General features: G+C 31.2%; 1 protein-coding gene and 1 long non-coding RNA gene across 6 annotated transcripts in view; one reads left to right on the top strand and one right to left on the bottom strand.

Annotated features, from left to right (window-relative positions):
* The window catches only part of LOC126745186 (transcription factor GATA-4-like), a 160,060-nt gene that overhangs the window by 109,519 nt on the left and 23,854 nt on the right, over positions 1-26,687 (top strand). For all 5 annotated transcript variants that reach the window (XM_050452921.1, XM_050452922.1, XM_050452923.1 and 2 more), the window contains 2 exons: positions 21,608-21,708; positions 25,776-25,991. In XM_050452921.1, the coding sequence (XP_050308878.1) occupies positions 21,608-21,708; positions 25,776-25,991 (317 nt within the window). The remainder of the gene's footprint in view (positions 1-21,607; positions 21,709-25,775; positions 25,992-26,687) is intronic.
* Positions 6,857-26,687, bottom strand: part of LOC126745188 (uncharacterized) — a 71,977-nt gene continuing 52,146 nt past the window's right edge. Inside the window, exon 2 of the long non-coding RNA XR_007663456.1 lies at positions 6,857-7,203. This is a non-coding gene — a long non-coding RNA (uncharacterized LOC126745188). The remainder of the gene's footprint in view (positions 7,204-26,687) is intronic.

The raw sequence follows: 26,687 nt of genomic DNA, 5'->3' as shown, positions 1-26,687 counted from the left end.
GTTTCAGAAGAAAAAGTAGAGTATATAATATCATATCAACGATAGAAAAAACTTACCTTGAAAAACGATTTTTTATTAAAAAATGCACAAAACCAAGAGAACAGCGTTCAAACTTTGTTTACCACATCGGCGTGTATAACCGCACTATCCGAACGAAAAACGTCAAACTTGCGGCGGGAATTTCAAAATTACAAAACATTCTCCTCTACCATTAAAAAACTGTAGAGCTATTAAATAGAATAAATCATAGGAAAAATTTGGTAAGAAATGTTCAACAAATTAATCGAAGTTAATTAGAAAGACGTTAACTTGAGTCCAGGCGTTTTGTAACAACAATTATCAAAATAAAATTTAACCAAGTTTAGTTTCTTAACCTAGTCTGCAACACTATAGATGACTTAAATTACATATTTCTAGAGTGTAAAAAATATAGCCGTAAATTGAAGCATTACTATTAAAACTGAGAACAGAATGTGAAGTTACATGTCTCTTTAATGTTTGGCACTCACAAGCACTTGAAAATATAATAATGTTTACGATTCTAACTGTCTTTCTAATCCAAATAGGACTAATATTTGGTATTTAAAAAAGAAATAAATAAATTTAATTTTTTAGTCTTACCCAGCCATCCCTATATGTCTAATCCGTGGCCAATTTTCTGTTTTTATTAATTTACAAGCTGCTCTTAGCATAGGAAACAAAAAAAATATATACATTTAAGCATATTGTATTTTAGCTATAGAAGATATATAAAGCTATGGTCGTGAGTAATATACTATAAATTAGAATTCAAGCAAACGAGAAAAATATTGAGCAAGTGACGCAATTTAAGTATCTGAGAAGCATGTTAATCTAAAATTAGGACCCAGAACAAGAAGTTATTTATAGGGTAGAATATTCAAAGCAATCCTGAAGTTAAAAACTTTACTTACAAATAAAAATCTAAACTTCAAAATCAGACAGAGAACTCTAAAATGTTACGCCTGGTTAGTTCTTTGGTATTATGTAGAGGTCTGAATGTTAAAAGGGAGTTCAATAAATAAATTAAAGCATTCAAGATTTGGTGTCTCAAAAGAATACTGATATGGGAAGACCACATAAGAAATGAAGAAGTGCACCAATAAAAGATCGTGAGATATTCGAAATAATAGTAGAAAAATATAATACTTAGGAAATATTATGAGCGGAGAACGCTTTGAATTCCAACGTCTTATTCTTCATATTAAGACCAAAGGATGAATGGGAGGATTAGGAAGAAGGAAGTTTTCATGGTTGCCAAATATTAGATAATGAAGGAAATATTATATAATAATGAGATAAGTAGTTTTTAAAAACTCCAAAATAATGCAATTAATAGAAGCATGTAACGGACACCTATCTGACACTCGAAAAACAAGTCTTTTATTGAAACTTATGCAATATACACCGACTGCCGTAAAGCCTTTGATAAGGTTAGCCACAATATTCATATCTCAACAATATCCAGATAGAAGATATCTACTTTTCTCAACTCAAAATTAGTGGTTTTTTATTTATCGTTTTATAATAATATTAGCTATAAAATAGCCTTAGAGCTTAGGCTCTCCTCTGAGATCACTACTATTCAGTCTTTTAACTAATGCCATTGAATTTCAATTAGAATCGAACTCTTTACTTTTGTTGATGAAATGATTGGAAGAAAAAAAATTCTTACTTGTATTGTTTATTACTTGTTCCATAAGACCATACTTGTATGGTCTTATGGTCTTATGATATGACGATTACGTATGGGCTCACTTTCTGTTGAGATCAAGATGATTATAAGACCATTGAAAATAGAGACACTAAGCTTCTGGATTTTGTTAGGAGATCTTGCAGATACCTTAATAATATTCTGGCTTTTTATATGTACTTAAAGCTTAGTTTTTTAATACAACATGGATCCACATTTTCAGATTCGTAATTATAGTTTGAAAAACTTGTGCTTCAATTCTAAGAGGTGTGTTTCCCTATTACTGAATTTATTCACTACGTAGACAAAAATACAGTTTGCTTTCAAAATATCCTTAAAAAATTATCAACAAAAAAAAACCCAAAGCAAATCTATATTATTTTCAATATTCCGTTTACATTCCACAACCTCAGCATCAATCAGTCTCACCAGGACCGTTCTCACAGTCTGCCAGTATTAAATCCAATATACGACCTCCATAAGTCAATACCGGCGGTCTGGTGACCACAAAGTGCTGTGCTGCTTCTTTTGCACTCCTATATAAAATATCGAGTTTCATAATCGGATCCCCATCAGAGAAACAAATAAATAATGTCGCATATATTTAAAATGAAAAGTTGCGCGAAATGAAGAGTCGCTTTTAAAATCTGCTGACAAAAGACGGGATCAGATTTTTACGGTCGTCTATACATACAACAGAATATTATGAATGGCCGGACAGGAAGATATAGAAAAACCCTTCGACACGCCACTCAGGAATTCGAGTACTATACCGGACGTACCGGAAGGATCCTTATAATAAGGACAAGAAAAAGGCCATTAGTCGCGTGCTGAGCACAAGACCGCTATGCCTGCTGGGTTTACCTTTTAAGTAGTACTTCTTGTACCGGTAATGTTTAAATGTTCGGATGCGGTAATTAACTTTTGATTAGGTTTTACGGTGTTGCCTTTTGTATGAATTCTTTTGTTAGTCACTTTAAAACGGACTAGTTTTCAAGAAAAATCAGCTTTTATTTGAATGGGGTGCAGTTTATGATGAATTGTCAATTTATGATTTTTTTCTTCTTCCTATAATTTTGAAAAGATATATTTAAAAATTGTAAATAAAGAATTACATACAGGGTGGTACATCGAAAACTTTCCACCCCGAATTTCGTAAAAAAAAACTAAAAAACGCTTGCATCCGTCGATTTTTGATTTTAGTGAGACAAAATAACCTCCCATTTATAAACCTATCCAGCAACACTTTCTAATGATAAACAAATTTATAAATTTTTATTTAATGTATTCATTACCCATACATTAATGCTTAGTAGTCTGAATAACACCAAATATTATTACACTAGTACTTTGGAATGTTACCATGCTGTCCAAAATATTGCTAGTTATTAGTCTGTCTTTGGTATCGTTTAAATTGACTGTATGAGAATTTTAAGTTTTGCCATATTCTCGTTTTGCCTAATATTTAATTTAAAATGACTTATACGCTTTAAGCGAGAGCTGAAATTATTTGTATTTTCTTTACGAATAATGATTGTGCTAAAGCAACTGCACTGTGGTACAATGAATTATCCAAATGCGCACTTATCCCATACGTCATAATATAGTGGCAAAATTTTGTGAGACAGGATCAGTTGCAAACAAACCTAGAAATATTGATCCAGTCCTAAATGAGGGTGTAAAAGTTGCAGTTTTGGGTCATATAGCAGTCGATCCCACACTTCCGTACAAGGAAAGTGAGTGAAATATCAGGTAAAAGTGTCCAGAGATTTTTAAAAAACTTAAGTTTCATCCCTACAAAATTAAACTTAGTGAAAAAAATTAGCGAGGATGATATTGACTGCCGTTTACAGTTTTGCGAAACTATGAGTGAGTTTATTTTAATGTTGTTTTTCCGATGAATGCAGCTTTTTCCCTAATGGTATTGTGAATAGACATAATTGCAGATATTGGTTGGATTTCAACCCTAGATTATTTAGGAAAGTACATGCTCAATATCCTGAAAAATAAAATGTATAACGTGGAATTTTCGGCAACCAAAAATGATTTACCTGAAAATTTAACATAATGGCCTGCCAGAACTCCTAATTTATCACCCCTTGACTTTCTTTTTCTGAGGCCATTTAAAATCCAAAACTTATGCTATAAAGCATAAGTTTTTTAATGCTATAAGCATAAGCTTCTTGCAGCGGGTCTTGCTGACTGCACTATACTCCTTGGGGAACCCAGTCCATCACCAAAATTTGTATCCAGAGGGATATTCATTTTTATAAGATATGCTTTAATATAGTTTGCCTATAACTGGCGTGTCCTTAATGATTAATCTCATTCAAGACTTTGACTAGTCGCTTTTTTTCTGGATTGGAATTATGATGCTTTCTTGCAATTTTGTTCGTATCATCTCTTAGAACATTGAAATGCTAGAGCCTAAGCATTGCCACAGAACTATGGGCAGTTTGAATGCCTGCAACACCTCAGATGCAATGATGTCAAATGCTTATGGAGAAATAGCAAAAAAAACACGTCATAATAATAAAAATTGTCACGTATTTTGATAGAAACAAAACAATACTACTGTTCCTCATTAATAAAATACGAATAATTTTTTTATAATAAAATATGACAAGATAATATTTAATAATCATAGATCATGCTCTAAAATATAAACAATATTAAAATTTATGAACTCTTTAAGTATTTAATATTCCTATTATTTGCAGATGACCTGAAGCTATTTTTACATATTTTAAACTTGTCTGATGATACAATCAGACATAGATTCTCTATATAATTGGTCTGTCTCTAATAGCTTACATCTTAATAAGGATAAGTGTTTTATCATTTCTTTTACTAAATCTAGAAAAGTTGCCCCATTTGACTACCACATAAATGGTAATATACTTTCAAAAGTATCGCTAATTAAAGATTTGGGGGTATTTTTTGACAGTTCCCTGACTTTCATACCCCATACAGATAGTTTGTCTAGTAAAGCCCTTCGTACTTTTGGTTTTATAACTAGAAATACTCAAGATTTTTCAGTAGCTGCCTTCAGAGTTTTATATCCTACACTTATTCGCAGTGTCATGTCTTATTCTTCCATAGTCTGGTCCCCTTATTATGGTAACCATATTTACAGTCTTAATAAGGTCGAAAATAAATTTCTCAGGACTTGTGCCTGGAGATTAAATGTACGAGATGAGTCTTTATTGGAACTTAAGTCAAGGCTAAATATGACTTCTCTTGAGGACTATGGAACTAGGTGTGATATGATATTTCTTCACAAGTTGATTAATAATGCGGTAAATTTAGGTGCAATACCAGAGTCCTTAGAGAGATGTTCCTTTTTCTGGTTGAATGTCACCATATAAACTGTGGTAAATTTTCTCCAATTAATCGACTCCACATGTTGGGAAATATATTTAATCAGGCTTTTGACTGAGTGAGTTTACTCGTTGAGTACTATGTGTTAAGTATCAAATAAATGTTTGATTGTTTTTACTTTTCTTATTTTCATTATTTTAATGGTATGTTTTTAGTTGCTTTATATATATATTTTTTTTTACTCAACTGGAGAAAACTATATATTGTTGTATTCATTTTTTTTTGGCCAAGGTTAGTTGGTGCTTAAATTTTTCTGGAAGTTTTATCTTATTTGTATATCTTGGGCTGCTACATATTAATATAGATATATTGTTGATTTATAGAAAATTTGGATATTTAATAGATTAAGTTCATTATATATCTTATTAATATATTTCTTGATGGCAGAATAATTATATACATTTAGGGTTAGGATATTATTTATTTTGTAATTTTGTTAGAATGGGGACATCCCGTAAATAAATAAATAAATAAAGTATTTACGTACTTTCGTAGAGTAAAGATATGTACCTATCAAGAAAAAAGCATTTTTATGAAGTTTTTATTAAGTTTTATTTATATGATCTCTTATTTTACGATTATGATGATGATATCCCTTGAAATGATGCTATGACGGTATTGGTATTTACTTGCAAAAAGATCGGCTTGAATCGCCTTTTTCCCATGGTGTGGCACTTCACAAATGCCGAATTTAAATACAAAGTCGTTTGACAAGATGATGATTCACAAGATGCATCAGCTTATGCTTGCGGTATTGCCATTTAATTGGTTAATTTTTTTGGTTTAAAGATTTTACTTTTGCGCATAAAATAAGATATATCTATTTCTACTTTTTAGCTCTAACCAAAAATCTAACACCAGTAAATTAAATCAACATTATTATATGTGTTAATATATAGCTGAAAATTTATTCTTTTAAAAATGTGTGTAAACTTGACAAGAGAGAATCGGTCAATATGTTTGTAAATAAAACATTCCTCTTACCCCTGAGTACATGTTCAACTCAAGCAAAGTTGTTGATTACTAATTCTAGTCTTCCACTGTTCTGTATTGTCTCTTCTTTTGATATAAAAATTAATTAGTTAGTGTAATTACTTATGTAAAATAATTCACTTCTGTACTTTAACGTCATCCGATCCAGGAGCCTTTGAGTTTTTTAATTTTTTTACTACCTTGCGAACATCTTCTTTAATAGATGGTTCTTCTACAGGGAGGTTTGCTGTGTTATATGTACTATGTGTAACTGTTTTTCTCCATTATCGCTTTATAACATTGGGACCGACCTGGACCATCTGATCATCTGATATTTTGTCGTTTATATTCGAATTTTTTCTATTTATGAATTTGCATATTTTTCTCGGCTTTCAGGTGTTTTTTGCTGAATCGTGGCTTTCCTAGAAGTTTTCCATTCTTCTAGTTTTTTTTTTGACAAATAAAATAAATAAAGAATTAATCAAGTTATTGTAAATCCTAATTTTAAATATTTGCTAAAGCTTTGAATTTTTAATTTGTCGATATTTTCGAATTACGAATGATGGCTTAATAATCCTTAGGTCTATATTCTATTGCAGATAAAAATCTAAATTAGGTGAGCCAATCTCATATATCGTCTCACATTTTTTAAGGGGACAGTATCCGAAATTAATATTCACATATTGAAAAATGTTGTTGATTTTTGTTTTACATGAAAACAGATATGTTTTATCTCGAAAAACGTTTTAACAAGTTTGCTTGTGTCAGAAATATAGAAAAATAAAACCCAACTTTTAAAAAAAATAACTATTTTAATTACAATTTAAGATTTAAAAATAAAATGAACAAAAGCAAACAAAATATAAAAGTCACCGGGATCGACTTAAACTTTCAATAGTTAAAGCCAATCTGTCTTTCCCTTCAATGCCCGCGTGTATTTCCTTTTCCCAAATTATGCTGAGATCGCTATTCCCATTCATAATATACCGTTGACCTGGACCACGATGACGACGGTACCAAGCCAGGCTATATGCATGTGATCCGAGACGTGATCCTTATTCGGCATATTTCTTACACGGCCTTTCCTGACTATGGTGTGTCCTCACGCCTAAAATTCATTTCGATCCAAGTCGACTTTGCTAAGGAAAAGAAATACGTATAAGCATTAAAATAAAACAGGCACTAAAGAAAACAAAATTTTATAAAAAAAAACTGAGAAAATCAACATCTTAGCAGTCATGGAGTCGAACATCCCGTGAAAGCTAATACCTAAGAAAACATTAAATTTGGGTAACACGGTGTATGCATACACAGGGTTAAGTAAAAAAAAAAAATAAATGGGGTAAAACAAAGGCCAATACCAAATATTAAAACGTTAGATACTTAAATCTAATAATAACAAAATAATACTAGCGCTAGTATGTTAAAGGCGCACCAGGGAAGACCAAAAGTAACCAGGAATTTTAACCACCTGCCTTTGGCTCACCTGAACCGGGGAGCCAAAAGTACCAGGAATTACAATAATTACACCTGCAAATGGCCCTCCCACAGAGCTCTGCAACCGCGCCAATACCTACTCTAAGATTCAATAACGAATCTTATCCAGGGTTTCATATTTTCCAACCCTGCCACGCCCTTATAAGGAATGCGTGATCGTACAGCTCCAGGTATGTCGGTCACTTCATACCGATCGTGCTCCAGGACTTTGCTGATCCTGTAAGGTCCTCGCCACTTGGGCAAGAGTTTCCTGCTGGTCCCAGTATTTGGAGACGCTGTAAGTCGCAACAGCACTAAATCACCCTCCACATACTGATGTCCAGGAATCCTCTTGGAGTCAAATCGGCGTTTTTGCTCAGCCTGATGATTCTCGGCGAGTCTTAACATTTCCGCTCGGATAGCTGTCACATCCAGCGGTTCCTCTTCAACTGATAAAACCTTGGTACTCCACCTCTTCGGCTTACCAACAACCTATCAATTCCAGCCACTATGGTCTCACCCATTTTCGAGTTGCTTTCAGCCAGAGCACTCGAAGATGTTCCAGATGAGGAGTACCTCCTAGGGCTGCTCTTAGAGCGGTGATGTCTATCATGCTGCTGAGGCTGACCGTCTCTTCGAGAACGCCTTTCGCGAGCCACCCTATCGTCTTCCACCCTCGACCCAACGCCTTCTCTACTACTAGTCGACCAAAGTGTCTTGGCCTCTGAGATTTGGATGCGCGGTGACAAAACCGACGGGAGCTCATTTAAAGTGGTGCTCTCGTAGTGTTCACATTGTTTACTCCGCAATACCTATACTCACTCGGCAGTAAATCTTTATTAATATTTTGTGAGGTGATATTAAAACTTTTATAGTTCAAAATGCCCTTTCAAACTAGTTTAAAAAATAAAGTTCTTACCGGTCAAAGTCGGGAAATAATTAGCAGTTTGTTAAATTTTATGCAAGCAGAAGCTGTAGCTGGAGAAGTTTCAATTCCTCTCGAAAAGGTATGTATGTATACTATTAACTTATTATTATTACATTAACTTAACTTATTATTATTGTTTTTTACGCGACTGATGTAAGAGTAAACAATTAAAACAAGTTACAAATTATGACCTTTGATCCCACGAAATGTACGGTATTTTTTATAAGGGCATCAAAGTTTGGATTAAATTTGTAAAGGTTGTTTTGATAATTTTTTAAATTGAGAATTTGATTTTGACTAAGGCGGTCACTTTTAAATGATAAAAATAATAATTTTTGATTTAAGGAAATTGTCACTTTATATAATTTATCTATAAATTTATAATGTAGGTATATATGTACATAGGTATGTACCTACGTGTTATGAAATCATGATAACGATTTTTATGGTTATTATATTTTTGTACATAATTTAAAATGTTTACTTTTTAAACAAATATGTAAATATATGTATATCTAGGTTTTTACCTAAAAAGTACCTACCTAGGAGAAGATAGTTTGGTAATATAGGTTAGGTACTTGTATTTAAGGTAATCAGCTTAACACCCTTTAATAACACGCAATTAGTTAATCCTTTTTATTGATTTGTTCCCTTAGATTAAAATAATTTGATATTTACCATTAGATCATCTTCAGAAAACTTAAGAAAATCCAATTAATACATATTTACCTGGCCTGGTGCGCCTTTATTTATAATTTTATAAATTTTTGTATAAGCTCGTATTTTTACCACGTGTTAATGCAACAGCAAAGTATTTTTTCCTTATGTGTAATTGTTTGGCAGATTTATAAATTAACTTTTTTTTATAGGTTCAAGAACGCGTTGCAGCAGCAACAGGGGTATCAATTAGAAGTATTCGACGAATTAGAAAAGAGGCAACATTGGTTACATCAGGCCAATCAACATCGTTTTCAACACCTAACAGAACTAATAAAAATACCAAAATTAAAATTCGCTTGGACGACGCAGATTTGGGAATTTTGCGAAGAATAATCATTAACCACAATTTCACAGAGAAGACAGTTCCTAGATTAAAAACAGTACATGCAAAATATGTCGCAGATACTGAGTATCAAGGATGTAAAGAGACTCTGTGTAAGGAAATGCATAAAATCGGTTTTCGATGGAATACATTTAGGAGCAATCAAAGAGTGCTAATGGAGCAGCAACCCATCAGGCTGCTAAGAATAGAGTTTCTTAAAAAAATGCGTCAGTACAGAGAAGAAGGTAGTAATATAGTATATATGGACGAGACATACATTCACTCAACGCATACTCACTTAAAAGGTTGGAGTGATAACTCTTTGGAAGGCATTAAAAAAACAACAGGCAAGGGACCACGTCTCATTATAGTTCATGCAGCTGGCGAAGATGGTTTTGTCCCAAATGCGTATATTAGATGGAAATCCAACAGCACAAGTGGCGATTATCATCACGATATGAATTATGATAACTACAAAAAATGGTTTCAGACAATCTCGATCCAAACCTAAAGCAAAGGTCTGTTGTGGTAATTGACAATGCTCCATACCACAATAAGCAAATAGATAAAGCACCAACAACAATAACAAAAAAAGCAGAAATGCAACAATGGTTACGTTTAAGGGGTATATCATATGACGATAACATGTTAAAGCCGCAACTATATCATTTAATAAAACTGCATAAACCCAAATATAAAAGATATAAAATAGACGAGCTTTTCAATGCAAAAGGTCATGATATGCTAAGATTACCTCCATACCATCCAGACCTTAATCCCATTGAATTGGTTTGGGCTGAATTAAAACAATTCGTTGCCAAAAAAATGTTAATTTTAATTTCAATGAGGTAATTAAACATTGTGATGATTTCTTTAGAGAATTCTCTATTGACGAATGGAAATCAAGATGTGAACGAGCAAAACGATTTGAAAAAGAATTTATTTTAAAGGAACCTACAATTGATATAGCCATAGAAAAGGTTATAATTAACCTTAACGATAGCGATATTGAAACAGACAGTGATTACTCTAATGAGTCGGATAAACCAGAAAGTGACTTATCTGGAATAGACGAACTTACTGATAATGTTGAAGAACAAGCTGTGGAAAATAAGAATCTAACAGTTGACGATGATAAAACGTACCTTAATTTATAATTTTTTTTATGTATAAATTTATTAATGAAATATTAGATAGGTATATTGCATTTATTACCATTTACATAACATAATTTAATTTTATAATAAGAACATTTTTTATGTATTATGTCTATATAAATTTACTTATAATGTATTAATATGTATATAATTAAATATATGTATCCATACATAATGTGTACAAAATGTAGGAAATACATAATAAATAAATATTGGTAAATATTAGACTGGATTTAATTTAGGATTATTAAATAAAGTAATATAAATACCTTTGTTATAATTATTCTTTTATTCTATTAATGTATTCAAAATTTTTATCCTAAGTAATTTCCGTCAAGGCTGGTACACACTTGGGACACACACGCATTGGTAAATATATTAATTCATACGTTCATTTACTATTCATAATATAATTTAATTAAAACAAAAATTAAATAAAATTTTAAGCGCGTCAAATATGCTGGATGTAAACGTAGTACATGAGCCTCGATTTATTGATTTGTATGTTTTGCATCTTCCTCGCACCCTGACTCTTTCACTTCTTTATTTGCGCATCTCAGAGGCCAAGACACTTTGGTTGACTAGTAGAAGAGCGGCTTGAGCTTCGACGACGATGGCGTACCAGGGCTCTTTCGTCACGCCGAGATTCGCGTTCTCGATATTCGCGGCGCTCATAGTCTTCCTCGTAACGCGGCATTTTCACACACAAAGTTTTTTTTTTTTTAAGTTTTTAAATAAACTAACACGGCGCGCAAGCGTATAATCTCACTTCTGATGTCAGAAATATAGAAAAATAAAACCCAACTTTAAAAAAAAAATAACTATTTTAATTACAATTTAAGATATAAAAATAAAATGAACAAAAGCAAACAAAATATAAAAGTCACCGGGATCGACTTAAACTTTCAATAGTCAAAGCCAATCTGTCTTTCTCTTCAATGCCCGCGTGTATTTCCTTTTCCCAAATTATGCTGAGATCGATATTCCCTTTCATAATATACCGTTGACCTGGACCACGATGACGACGGTACCAAGCCAGGCTATATGCACGTGATCCGAGACGTGATCCTTATTCGGCATATTTCTTACACTTGGTAGTACAACCGTTTTGGAGTTACTGAGTAGATTTTCAATAGATTGAAAAAATTTTTTAATGCCATCAAAGGCTTTACAAAAGTCTTAGCATGTTGAAAAGTCATGCAATGAGTTTTTGAATTTTAATTTGAAAAGAAAGTTGATCTGATTTTTTCCCAAAAAAGTTTCGATTTCCTTGTAAATTCAGCTGTTTTGGAATTATTAAGTAGTTTTTCAATAGATGTAAAGAAATTTTTATGGCATCTAAGGCTTCACGAAATTCTAAATATGTTAAAAATTTAAGCACCGATTTTTTAAATTAAATTTCAATGTCAATGGGTTTGATACTTTACCAAAAAGGTTACTTTGATTTCTAATAAATTCAGTCATATTATAGTTTTTAAGTAGTCCTTCAATAGATTGAAAAAAATCTTGATGCCACCAGAGGCTTCACAAAAGTCTAAATATGTTGAAATTTAAATTGAAAGTTATATGGATTTCAAAAACGTTTTGAAATTATCGTGTAGTTTTTTAATGGGTTGAAAATATCTTAGTGATATCAAAAACGTACACAAACCTAAATACTTATTTTAAAGCTGTTTTTTTGAGCTGATTTCGAAGGCTAATTTGGCTTAATTTAATAAATAAGAAAAAAAAAGATGATGGTTGCTAAAAAGCAAAACGTTTTATCGAACAAAGCAAAACAAGGAAAGTTACAGTGGGTAATAAGGGTAAAAAAAGACTTAGAATAAGTCGATTTTTGTATTTACGAGTATATCGATATTGTCTTCCTTAGCAGACTTAAATGTGCATCCAAAGAAAATGTTGTCAGATATCAATATTACAAAAATAGTTTTTTTTTATTGGAATACCTTGTCTCACGGTATTGACGCCTTTTTGGAAGAAATTATTTTTGGAAAATTTAATTATTTTTCTTGATTGCTATTTCCACTTAAAATAGACTGCAAAAGGATAGTCTGATTTTTGATATTTTAAAGATTAATTTATATGTAATATTTACTAATAGTTACTAGATCTTGAGAATAATGTATATTTATTTAATAAACTTATATTGAATATTAAAAACAAGTAAATAAATAAAGATTGATATTTCTTTTAAATTTTAAAAAACTTTTTACTTAAACATATTTTAGTTCAAGAATTGAACTCGGTTCAAGAATTAAGACCAAAATTGAATAAGCGAAGAATTTACTTAATTAAAAAAATTAAAAAGTTCAACAAGTTTTATATAAAAAAAAACAAAAAAAAATAATTTACTTAAATAAATATCACAAATTAAACTAAAAAAAAATTAAACTCTACTTTTGTTTGTTTTGTTTTAATTTTTTAGTTAGGTTTTTAATTTAGGTTTTAGGTTTAAGCCACAAAAAATAAAATTCTAAGGATAAATTCTAAAATTTAAAGACTATTCCCTAATAAATCACGATATATATAAATACTACAATTTCTAGGTTAAATATATAAACGGCCAAGAATATTAGACATTCTGAGCATATTGACAACGTTGCATAATAGACTCAATTTAAACACATATGCAGTAATTTAATGATCCAAGTGTGTAAAAGCCATTGAATAAGAATCATTGGCACGTGTAGAATTAAGACGCGTGTCCGACGGGACACTTGGCAGGAAATAAGAAGAATATATCATACGTTTGGCATAAGGGTTAAACTGAAATGGGTGTTACAGTTTATTTACTTATGAAACATAATTTATTTGAAAAAAAATCTAGCTATATCATGATAGCTTTTAATTAATTTACTTAATTAAAAATGGTTTGTCATTCATAAAATAGATTATCTAGTATTAAAACAAAATTAGATTTATCAATTAAAAATTGACAATGTCTCAGTTTTTGTAAAAAAAATAACTTTTACTTAAAAAATATTCTTAAAGTAAATCATTAATAAAAACTTTTAAAGTACTTTTGCTACGACTAACAAATTCGCTTTTTTGAAATAACCTTTTAGTGCCTAAATATTAAATACAAACTGTTTAGTTAAAAAAAAGCATCTGTGGAGAAAAAGTGAAAATTTACAAACTAAAAACTAGTTAAAAAAAAAAATAATTATAATTAATAGAGTATTTATTAACAGTTATTTTTTTGCTACTATAGCAAAAAAATTTTCACCGTGTGTATATTTTAGGTTTTTCTCTTATTTTGAAATTAAGGAAATGGTATCTCTGACAGAGGTAAGAATTTAAATTAAAATTTAATTTATGTTATATTAAAATACCGTAATAAATTGAATCTCGAAAATAGTACGCCTCTGGCGGCGGCAAAACTCTTTGATTTTTTTTTGTACCGATATGCTTTTCGAATTATTCAATTTAGTCTTCGTATAGAACTGTGAAGTAGAGCTGGCGATTTGGACGGAGCATTGGGGTAGAACTAATTTAGTTTTTGCAAAATATAAAAAGTCACCTTTCTATTCTAAAAGTGATCTTTTCAGCTTAGCACCTATAAATATAAAAAAATCTACTTCATTAGTAATTATTCCTAAGCGAGTACATATTTTAATTATATAAATATATAATAGATTTGTGTTTTAAATGTTAATCTTATTTATACAATTCTTTATAGTTCTTTTATTACTAAGAATTTTAATTAGACTGCCTAGCAGTAAAAAAAAATAACTCTAATTGGCTTTAAGTTGCAAAATTGCAAAATTTAAACTGTACGTACTGAAAAAAATGATCAATTGTTCAATAGGCAAGGTAAGCGTACTGGTAAAAAATAAAAAATTATTGTAGGTGAAAAAAATAAAGAAATAATGAAAAAATGCTTAAACTGGATGCAAGAATGAAAAAATAAATAAAGCTTGAAACAAATAAGAAATGATTTCAAATGCTGATAAAAAAATCAAATTGATAGTAAAATCGAAGTCTATATATTTTAACATATTTCAGTGGAAATATGTAGTTTTTTGTAAACTATTTAAAATCAGACCACCAAAAGCTTTAGAATAATTAGAACTTAAAATATAAACTCACTTAGCTATATTTGCAGTATTATTTCAATTTTAAAAAGACATTTAAAACATCTCTTTAGAAATCTTTAATTTTATCTTATATTTAATTAAGAATACAGCTTTTTAAGCTGGTTAAGTATTTTTTGTTCATAATATATTATCTTGCACTGTTGTTTTATATCTCATTAAGTCATTAAAACAAACTTAAGCCCAAGAATCAATTTTTATTTTTGAGAAAGTTGCACTACCTAAAATTTCTTTTTAGTCATAATCAGCATGTTTTTCGAAAACCCAAACAAAAATAACATTTCGAAAACAAACAACCCCAAGGGCCCCGCAATAAATCTGGTAGCAAACCATGGAATTCGAAAGATATTAATCGGTACCTATAATCCCTTCCAAATGTGTTTTCGTGTTGTTTTCGTAAGTCAAGTAAGGGCTGCTGTCGGATTAGGACCCTATTTCTTTATGATTTAAGGGCTGGCATTATAGAGATTTCAAAACAACATAATAAAAGTAATAAGAATATGAATATTTATGGTGGTAATCAGTAGGGGTGGGGAAGGTACTTTAAAATATCGAAGATGCAAAATAAAATGTGAAACTTGAGACTCGAACAAAAAGAATTTTTTTAAATAATAAAAAATCTAAGGTATACTTTGGTGACTTACTATATCAAATAATTGAGTTTCCATTCAGTTGTTAATTAAAATTTTTATCCTGAACATCCTATATATTTACAATTATTTAATCTTGGTCATATTTTGATATAAATAAAGCTTAAAAAACAATTAGGTAATTAAAAAAATCTTAGCAACTTTATAAAGATTCCAAACGCTAAGAAAAATAAATATATAGAATATTTCGTTAAAAAATATTTTTATTTGTGAGGTATCTGATATTTCATCCACTCTTTCTACTTATGTCTCTCTTTTCCTTTTTAGTCAATTTATCAACAAATCAAACCATTCACATGGTGCTTTGATTTATTAATCAAAATCAATTGTACCTATTATTATAACTAAATACGAGGTACATACGTGTAATTGAAAGAAAATTATTGGCTTACATGTAAAGATTTATGACTCAAAAATGGTAAATATTTTCTGCTGCTTCGTAAACCCGTGCTCTTTTTAAATATCTGCTATAAATTTTAGTAAAACTTTAGGTGCTCTGGCATGAACTTCTTCTTCTACTTCTTCGACGCGGTCTTCTGTACTGTACGGTCTGATACAAACTTTCTAGATTCCAACATTGCTATCATGTACTTCACTCCAAATATAAGTTTTAATTAAGCGGTAGGCGTTAGCTGCAGAACATATACACGCTCTTTTTAATAGGGTGCAATATTACAGATCGCTTAACCAGTCTCGTTGTCATAAAAATGCGACCATTAATTGCCGCAAACGATACACCGCACCAGTATGTAAAAATTATGTAAATCAAGATTCATTATTGTTCTAGGAGTCTGAAACACGCTATTCGATTTAGTAATGAAGCCATTCAAGTTTAAATGGCCTTTTTAAATATATCAAAGCAAGTGGAATATTTTTCTCTTTTATAGCATAGATCGTTCAGGAAACATACCATTAGAGTTCTAATCATTCAAAGCTTTTGCTTCCTTAGTGTGGATGCTGTATTTTTCTTCCAAAACTGAAGGCTCTAAAGCTCATTACATAAGTTGGTCGTTTGCTCCTGTATATGATCCCTATTTTTCCTCTCTATTTCCCTAAACCTATATCCTATAAGGACATATGGATGGAGTATTGATAAAATGCTCGGTTTTAATATTCTTTAGATAGATCACACTGTTTTAATCTGAATATTTAGTTTAAATACCTTGATTTTATGAGAATAACTGTTTTAGTTTCCAAAAATAGAATAGAATAGTCAAGGTGTTACTGGTACTTTTTTGTCTGTAGAGAGAGTTCGCGATCTTCTAACACCTGTCAGAGGTTTGACCCTAAAAAGTTATGAATATGTAATTTACTGTTGGCGCCTAACAACTTTAACAACGAGGAAGTCGTTTCTGGATGTAACCAAAAGAGGTTAATTAATGTTTACATGTATAGATATAATGAGAAAATTTTCCTGTATCTGTTTGTCTGTTTATTGATAAAGCCATTCAGGTAGAAATTAATTTTATCATACATTAATAAATAATAAGTGAACCATCACATAATTTCCTCTCTAATAGCTTCGAATCTTAGATCATTCGGGAAATATTGGAGACTATTATTATTTAGGTTATGAAGTTTATTGAAATATTGATGAACTATTTGGTACTGGTATTCTCTGAATAGAGTAGGCATACCTTAGTATTCTGAATATGTATTTTAAACATATTCAAAAAACCGAAGGTCTTTTGACGTCACTGAATAAGGCAAGCAAAAAAATGGATTAATTTTATGGGCTAATTTTTTTTTGCAGAAATAATACATATATACTCTGATAAGTTAGATTTTAAATGTAAACCTGTTTACCTTCCTAGGGTAGATATCTGGAGTTGTATTAAAGGGCTTCTTGTGGACGTTTCTAAGCTTTTTATAAGACACTCACATACATTAAACAATTTCTTCTGTAGACAAAGTTCGTTATACTCTGATAGTTAACAGGTGTCTTTAATGCTGAAAATGTGTGACCACACGATAGTCTATTAGTGCGAGACTGTAATCTATATTCATTTTATTAATCATCTATTAGTGTCAATCAGCAATGTACTAGATCACGGGAGGAAAGTTGAATCCGAGGTACTCCTCAAATGAGTAAAAGGCATTTTTCCTTCATTGGCCTTGTAGAAAGGGACAGACTCTTAATAGAGAAAGGCAACACGTTCAAAAACTGTACTTCATAGGAAGAGGTGCCATTAGGCAATTTGTAATAGTTCTGATACTGTGGTAGCAAAGAGTCATTATTCCCGGTATAGTGCGAGTGGATATCAGTCTGGGTCATAATTTTTTTAAGATTCTCCTTAACAAATAGGAGGCATAGGAACATACTGACACAAGGCAGGGTAAGAAAACTGCAAGAGTCTCTATATTGTTCAGGTTCAGATTAGTAATCACACCTATTAAGGCAAATAGTTTTAACATGAATTAATAGAGTGACCCCCGATTAAAGAAACAGTGCACCATTATAGAGGGGAAGTATTTAATATACAGTCCTGAGTGTGCAAGTCGAAGCTAAGGTGTACAAATTTCTTATTAGGAATATACATCTTGATAATTTAGATGAGAGTTTCCGATATAGGAACAATCCCGAATCCAGAGTGACACCAAGAAAAGTTACAACTTCCTCCAGAGACTGTTGACAATGACTCCAATCTCTAAGGGAAGATTTTATGGTTTTGGTTTTGTTCTGATTTAAGACTAACCGATTTCATACCGCCCACATTATCAGCAATCAAGGATGTTGTGTAATCAGCCTAAGGATAAAATACAGATCCATGGTGGTAGCTGGGAAGAACATTGACATACACCAGAAAGAGAATGGCCCCAAGATCAGAGCTCTGCGGTATGCCATATGTCATCAGTAAACTCTGAGATCTACCACTTTTAAAATAACCATTTAATACCTGCCTGTTAAGTAGGATTGGAGCGAGTTAATACTTAAATTGTCAAAACCTTTATGAACTTTTGAAGAAGTATAGTATGCTCAACAAAATCAAAAGCTTTTGACAAAACGAAAATGTCCCTGGAGCAGTTAAGTGCTTATATCTAAACCGATGTTGCCTTATGTAAAATAGTTTTGCTCAAAGTCAGATTTTGCCAAAAAGAGGGACTAGAGAAATTGATCGATAATTTTTGGAGTCCATTTTAGATCCGAATTATCCATAAGATTTTTGCAACTTTAAGACAATCTGGGAAAATGCCCCTTGTGATACCTAAGTTGATCAAGTTTATTAAGGAAACATTAATTAAATCTTTTATCGCTTTAATGAGCAGTGTATTAAAATCAAATCTACTTAGGGTCCCTACTTCAATTGTTGGCAGTCAATGTCACTGCAGAAAACGGAAACCCAGGATAGCAATAACCAATTAAATACGGAAAAGAGTTTCTGGAAAGAAAAGGCATCATTCGTTTCAAGGTGATCGGAGCATTCGCAAATAACTCATTAAAATCACAAGCATCTCTCTTCTACGTTATTATTAAATGCTTTAATGACTTTTCATATAGCTTGAGTGAGATTACTAGGCTTCATTTATAAATATATCATTTACCTTAATTTTTTTTTCGATACTCAGTGCTGTAGTTTCGCATTATTTTAGTAGATACTAGTTCAGTCATTAAACCACTTTATTGGTTTTAATCTTCTACCTGTGTTAACTGATTTGGCTTTCAAGTCAAATGAACCAATCATCTGTCCTCAGTGGATCATTATCGTTGCAAGTTAAGTCGTGTAGTTGGTTCATTCACGACGTGGTTAGAAATATGATAATGTGCTTCATACGTGTTATGGTGATGGTATTACAAAAGTTTGAGACTGTCTTATATTTCGGAAAGGAAGTCTAAGTTTAAAAAGTGGCAAAAACTGAGGGCAGTTTATAGAAGCATTTATTACTTTATTAAGAAAACACGAATCTAGTAGAGTTCTTCTTGACTGTAGACTATTCCTTACCCACTAATCACGTTGCCCTATGCTTGTTCATGATTATATTTGTTAAATGATTAGTGTCGCCCTCAAATGATAATTTTGAGTCCATCCAATAAGTCCGAAACTTCTGTTTTAGAGCCAATTGGAAGTTTATTTATTGAGTAAATACAATTTATAGGTTTTCTTTGCTTTGAAAAAGACATTTTATGGCAAAGTCACACCAATTAAAAAATTATTGAAGATCCTCTTGTAGAAGGGCAGCATGATTGAAAAAATGAATACTAAAACGTTTGACATCATTCGCATATGCTGGATTTTTTATAGTTTTTCGTCAAATCAATAAGGAAGAGGCAAAACAAAAGAGGGTTAAAATGGGAACCTTGTGTTGTGCCCATGATGGCATACATATTTCATTAGCTAATGAGCCTGCAAGATTGACCACAGAGCAAAAAAGACCTAATAGTTAAAAATAACCATAGTTTAAAATAGTAGTAACTAAGTAATACCTGGATGCAAATTATGGTTCTTTCCACGCTTCTCTTATAATTTGTTTATAATAAAAAAGCAAGTTTACCTTTCCCAGGTACACTAAACTGATTAATTTGAGCCTGGAATATCAGGAAAAATAATATACTTCTTGCAAAAACTTATACCTTTTTCGTATTTCTAGCTTCATTAAATAGTTTTAATCGTTGAAAGTTTTATGAACTTATTATTAAAAAAATTGCATCGCAACACGCTCCCACCCCCACAGAAGGTACCATCATCAAGTACCGCCCGAATGTTCCGTAGCACAAGAGAGCACACCGTCCGTTGTGTTCGCGTGCTGGCGTACCGTGACGTCACCGCATAAGAGTGGGGTCACGTGACCGTCCAGGTCGACTTGGGGGCCCCGGGTACCCGTTCATAATCAGCACCAACTCCACTCCGGTATCAGCTTCGATTGTTGTCAGTGGTTCTCTATCAGACGCGGTACCATCATCATCCGCCCAATCCGGACGCTTTGTTATCTCTCTCCTATATCGTTTACGTTATTTTTTTTCACTCTCTCCTATTGTGTATCTGGTGTTTTAATAGTACGAACTTAACAGTTGGTTTTTTTGTGCGGTACCCAGGTCGAAGATGGATAGCGTGAATTATTCGAATTGCAAGTTAGTATTAGTTTTGTTTATTTTTTAAGTCTGACACTTTAATACCATGTGTCTTAAGTAAATAATAATATTACTAATTAAAAAGATTAAAAAAAATCAGGAAATATAAAAAGTTAATATTTTTCGTCTCATTTTGTTGGCATCTTAAGATTATCAATTTAATTTTAATATTTTTTTTATTTGGCATGGGCCATTCATAAATTTACCAGTGTTAAATGAGATGCAAAAATAATAAGCTTTCTCCTATTAATTTTTGGTATTTGCAAGAATGTTTCTTGTTCATTTTTTTTAGGAATTGGAGCGCACTGTCGTCAAATTCTTGGCAAAAGTAAATTTATTTATTTGGTTATTGAACCATAAGGCGTCAACAAAACTGATATAATAATGTCTAAAATTTGATATAAACAAATTTTAAGTGCGATTTATGCAATTATTTCAAGCGTATAAGTTCTTTAAGTAATATTTGCCCCAAATAAAAATTAATGTTTAACATTCTTTTCTGCTTCTTAGGAGCTCAAATAAGGCAAAAAAAATTATAACGATAAATAGCAATCTAGACAACAGTCAAAAAGAACAAGTCCTATTATTCATTCTTGGACACACTCTTATTTTCTAAGGTGTTTTGGATTGCAAAAAGGCAAATATTTTTAGTTCTTTTTTTTGCTGGGGTGTTTTGTGGCTAAAGCAGTTTATTTTTTTATTTAAGTTCTTTTTAATATTTTTTTTTATATTAATTTTTAACTAATATATTTATTGATCAATTGCTAACTAATTAATTGCATAAAATAGAAATAAATAATACAGTAAAATAAGTACCGTCCTTTTACATGTATTAAATGACGAGTAATAAATATATATTAAATATAATTTTTTTAAGGGTCTGTAATAAAGCGGACGTACCAAATCTTAAGAAAAATAGAATTAAGTTGAAAAAATTAAATAACGTTTGGTAAAGTCTAAGACGAATTAAAGTGAAAAAATGCATGATTATTTAATTAATTTACATTTTATGTATCTGCTATTTTATAAATAATAATAAAGGTAAACAATTTATAAAAAAAAATTTTCCACCTTTCATGAACAATCAATTAGAATATATTTTCTTATTTATTCATTCTTTTGTTTTAGCTCACTTTACTCAAGAAACTCAGGGTATAATTCCACAATGCATTACTACAATACGAGCTCACCTGAGCTTCATACGACCCAGAACCAATTATGGAATACTGGTAAGTTTTATCTAAAATCGATTATTTATTCTAGATAATAAATATTTTGACAGTTAAAAATATTCATATAGGAAATATTTTTTTTGTAAATATAACAGCGCTGTTAATTGGAAACTATAAGAGAAACGGCTATAAATGCAAATTTTCTATGACTCTCCGTACGCACCTCTTGCTCCCGTTACATATCTCCTTAATCCCCGCTTTTACACTCATTCGATTACCACTACTTGAATGTGCTCAAAAGTAAGCCATATTTACAAAAAAGCCGATAAGGCAGTTGATAATTAGAGACCTATAACAATTATTATCAACTTCCGAAAATGCCTTGAGACACTCGTACAGATTAGAATTTCCTATAGAGTAAAAAATAATTTATTTCGCCACATGGCTTCCTAATAGGTCAATCCAAAATAACTAACACAGTAATTGCACCTCAGACTACAGCTGAGAGTCTGGATAACTCATCACAGTTGATAATATCTATACAGATCTGTCAAAAGCATTTGACAAATGACATCCACAGATTCTATTAAACAAGCCTAAGCTATTTGGGCTATCTGAAGGTCTTTTATTGTTGTTGAGCTTATGGCTATCAGAACGATTATAGGTTGTGACCATCAGGGGTATTTTTACTGATGATGTATTTGTTAGACTTGACTCACAAGTACTCTTTTATGCTAATGATCTTAAACTCCTCTTTCAATTAAACTCAATAAATTACTGCTCTGAAGTTTTAATTATCTATTTTGATTACCTGGTGCAATCAAGAACAGATTATCTTTGACTATTGATAAGTTTAAGTTATCAAAACATGTTCCATACTACTCTATAAATAATGCAAGATTATTTAGACTCTTTTCGGGATCTTAGAATGACATTTGATACCATCCTTTACTAAGAACTATGAATCCATAAGATCTGAGTCAATCAGGACATGTGGCTTTATTTCTAGGCTGAGCAGTGTAGCTACTCTTAAATGCTTTTCTTTTTCGTTATTAGATCTAGGCTAGAATGTGCCTTAATAGTCTGGTTATCTCAATATAATCAATACATTGAGGATCTTGAGAGGGCTCTTCAGAAAGGGTTTTTAAAGCTGCTTCACCTTAAAACTCAGGGTTCTTATTCTCGTCAAAGATACTCCAAGGAAGACTTACTTAAACTATTTAATATCCCAGCCCTTTTAATCAGAAGAAAATATTTCTCACAAGTGTTATGCATTATTACACAAAATTAAATTCCTAGTAACTCGTAATATATTCATAGATATTGTTAGTTTTTTTAGTAAATAAGTAAATTATTGGTAGATGATTAATACATATTTTAATACTAAAATTAAGATATATTCTTCTACTTTGAAATTGAGGTTTCCCATTAAGGAGGATACCAAATAAATAATACAAATGAAAACTTTTTTCTACTTAAAATATTAAACAGTATAAATAAAATAAAAGAAACAATGACCGACAAATCATTTCCTTAAACATATATGAAAACCAGCTTTAAAAAATTATTATTTAAGCAATAAAATTCGATTTTTCTTCTAATATATTTTTCATCAATTTCCTTGTATATTTATACATATAATATCTAACGTGCTTCGTTAATATATCTTAAATTTTTTTTTGTAGCATTCGGTAAAGTTTAAATTTAATTTGTCAATTTTTATCTATATTCAACTGTAAGCAGAAAATCAATTAATTAGTCCTGGCCCGAATAAATTAAAAAAAAGAGTGTCCTAAAACTTATCAATTTGATTTTACCTAAAACAATTAACACACTAAATAATCAGAATATTTTTGTGCTAATCTCAGGAAGTACGACAAGGAAATGTAAATTTTTTTAAAGCGAAAGAACGGAAGCAAAAATACAATAAAAATTAACAAATGCCACAGAATTTTATGGCCATTATTTAAAGTGTTTGCCTTATCTAACGGATGATATCTGCTACTAAAAGTATTATAATAGTTGTAGAAAATGCATTATATTGAGCCTATATAGTTTTACGACTAAGTATATAATTACATATTTTTACTGTTCAATTTTCTATTGTATGATGTGATATATTATTTACACTTTAAACTGGCAAGTTAAAAAGGGGATAAAGTACCTAAAAAATACATTAAATAAAAAAGATTAAAGAAAGTTTTTTGGTATTATATTTTTTCCATATATCGCGTATTATTTCAACTAATTTTTATGGTAAACTGTCATTAAATTGGGATGCACTGTAAACAGACAGTGACCCCTAAACCGTAATTATATACGATAAGCTCGCGAATTTGATAGCGAATCTATTTTTAAAAATATGCATGTGAAATTTGTAAATATAAGATTATTTTCTTGCGAATTCAGATCGATCAAGGGCATGTAAAATTATTGCAGCTTAACTATTTTCTTTTCCATTTGTAGTCCAAAATGATGTTTTGTTACACACTTTAAATAGTCATAGTTTGTCTTGACTTTTACTATTTTTTAAGGTAAATAGATAACTTATTAATGTAGAGTAAAATTCTTCTAAACACAAAAACCCGCTTTTACTTCCAAAAATGTTCCACAGAGCAATCCAGCTATTTTATTTATTACATTTTATTACATTTTAACAGTTTCAGGATTTTCCTTCAGAATCCTACTGACTGCGTCAAGTTTATTTGATGTCTGTGTCATATATATGGTTTCAAAGCTAGAAATCAAATTTAATACATTTTGTTTACTATAAATAAGTAAAGTGGATTAGCACTAAATTTAAACTTTTTGGAGAACGGAACTTCAGGCAGACAGAAAATTTATTATTTTCTAACAAATTTTTAGTCATGTCACTATTTTTTTTTTCATGTTCTCTTCGATCGTTGGCTATCATTAGTGCTATTTGCATTTTCTCCACTGCTTTTCTGAATAGCGACATTATATTAACATTAAACCATTGACTGAGATTTTTGAGTCATAAAGTACGCTCACGACTTGGGCCTATTTTACCTTCGATTTTGCCTTTCATTAAAAGCTTTAAGTTTTTATATTTTTTTGTTTCTTAAAATGTGGCCAAAATACTCAAATTTTCGTTTTTTTATTATTTATAAATCTCTCAGTAAAACGTCTGTATTACGTATTCTGTCCACCTGAGCAATCTACGATAGCACCACATTTCAAAAGCTTTCAACTAGTTGCACTTAGCGTCAGTTAGTGTCCATGCCTCTATACCGTAATACAAAATACTAATATCGCGACGACCTAATGCTGTTATAATTTTCATGAAAGACGCCCTGGCTTGCACGGATTTCTTGCATATTGTCCCAATTCTCATTGAACTGCAGCCCAGATATTTGAATGAAGTGACACATTCGACTCGTTGGTTATTTACTTTTATTACTCTTTGATTACAACTTTGATTTTAATCATAAATTTTGCCTTGCTAACATTCAGATTAAGCCCAAAATTTGAACTTGTTAGTGCAACTTGCTTTAATAGTTCTTGAAGGGCTTCCAGCGAGTCTGCATTAGTACAGTGCGTTAGCATACCTAAGTTTGATTTGTATACCGTTAATAGTGATACCCTCGTCGCAGGTTTAAAGTGCACTTTCTGTTATTTTATTACTGTAGATATTAAGCAACAGCGAAGATAAGATGAAACCCTGGCGGACATCTCTTTTTATTCATACCCCTTCTGACAGTTGCCCATCAACCTTTACTCGAGCCGTCTGATTTAAGTATAGATTAGCAATTCTAGACTAACTTCTTTAAGAGAATCTATGAGCTTTTCGTGTTAAACACGATCAAAAGCTTTATCTATAAGCGATACGTCTCTAAACCTCTGAACCAAAACCTCCTCGAAATCCAAAGGGTGTATTACCCATAAAGGATCCGCATTTACTCTACATTCTTTTATAAATAATTTTTAAAAATATTTTCACATATAATTGATTAAGCTGATTAGTCTATAATAGTCGCCACATTTCTTTGCTGAGTGCTTATGAAGGAAATTAATTAACGTTGATTTCATCCAGTCAGTCGGAGTGTCACTAATTAATTTAAGAAAAATTATAAAAAAGTTAACCTAAATATGGTCTTTTTCAGGCGTAAACAATAATTTGACAGAAGACTACAAACTATCTCCAACCACCACAACAACCTTGCCAGATTTCGGAAGACTCCCGTCGAGAAGGGTTCCCAACTCCTACAGTTCCATGCCTTACCAAGACTTCCCTTACGATCACACTGGAGTTTACCAACACATCAGCCCAGCTGCCACCCCAAGGAATACCATGAGCGCCGCGGGCACCTTATCTGCAAGTAAGTTATCTAAAAATCTAGGGCTATTTTGTTATGACCACTAATCGGGCCCTTGGAAAGTGTGATGTTTACCCGAAAACCTTAACTAGAGGACTAAACCACATATTTAAACAACAAAACGGTTATTAAACCATAAACGATATCTTTTAAAAATTAAATACCTGTCAGGTAAACGTTGGACTATTTTAAAGTCCTGTACAAACAGGGCGTTTAAAACAGCCGGGTTAGCGCAAACATTGTTTTTGCAAGTGAAGGAACGAAACATGTTTCTAATAAATTTCGTTTTTTCTGTTCTGTCATAAAAAAAAACATAAGTAATCCAATACTGGCACTTGTAGAGTTCGGGTCGTAATTTGAAAAAGGGCCATAAATATTAACAGCTTAAGAGCTTATAGGGATATAAAAATCTGAAGTGGCAAAAAACCACACACGCTCGATGGTAAAAGATACCGGTTTTTCTAACGCCCCCTTATCTGGTTAATATCGGTGTTTTGGCATGCACATACATCATATTTTTTTATTTTAAAAATTGTTTTCGGTAATACAAGAAGGCTGAAAAAATATTTGAATATGGGGCCGTTTTTTGAAAATATGTCATCAGGATATAGGTGACTTAGATCATGGTCATTTATAGAACTTAGCTCTGAGCTTATGAATGTTATAGACATTTAAAGTATACTGGGTGCTTATTAAAAC

The sequence above is a fragment of the Anthonomus grandis genome, chromosome 15, assembly GCF_022605725.1.
Source record: "Anthonomus grandis grandis chromosome 15, icAntGran1.3, whole genome shotgun sequence".
Lineage (NCBI taxonomy): Eukaryota > Metazoa > Arthropoda > Insecta > Coleoptera > Curculionidae > Anthonomus > Anthonomus grandis.
Note: the sequence above shows the minus strand (reverse complement) of the source record. Positions and strands in the feature narration are given on the sequence as shown.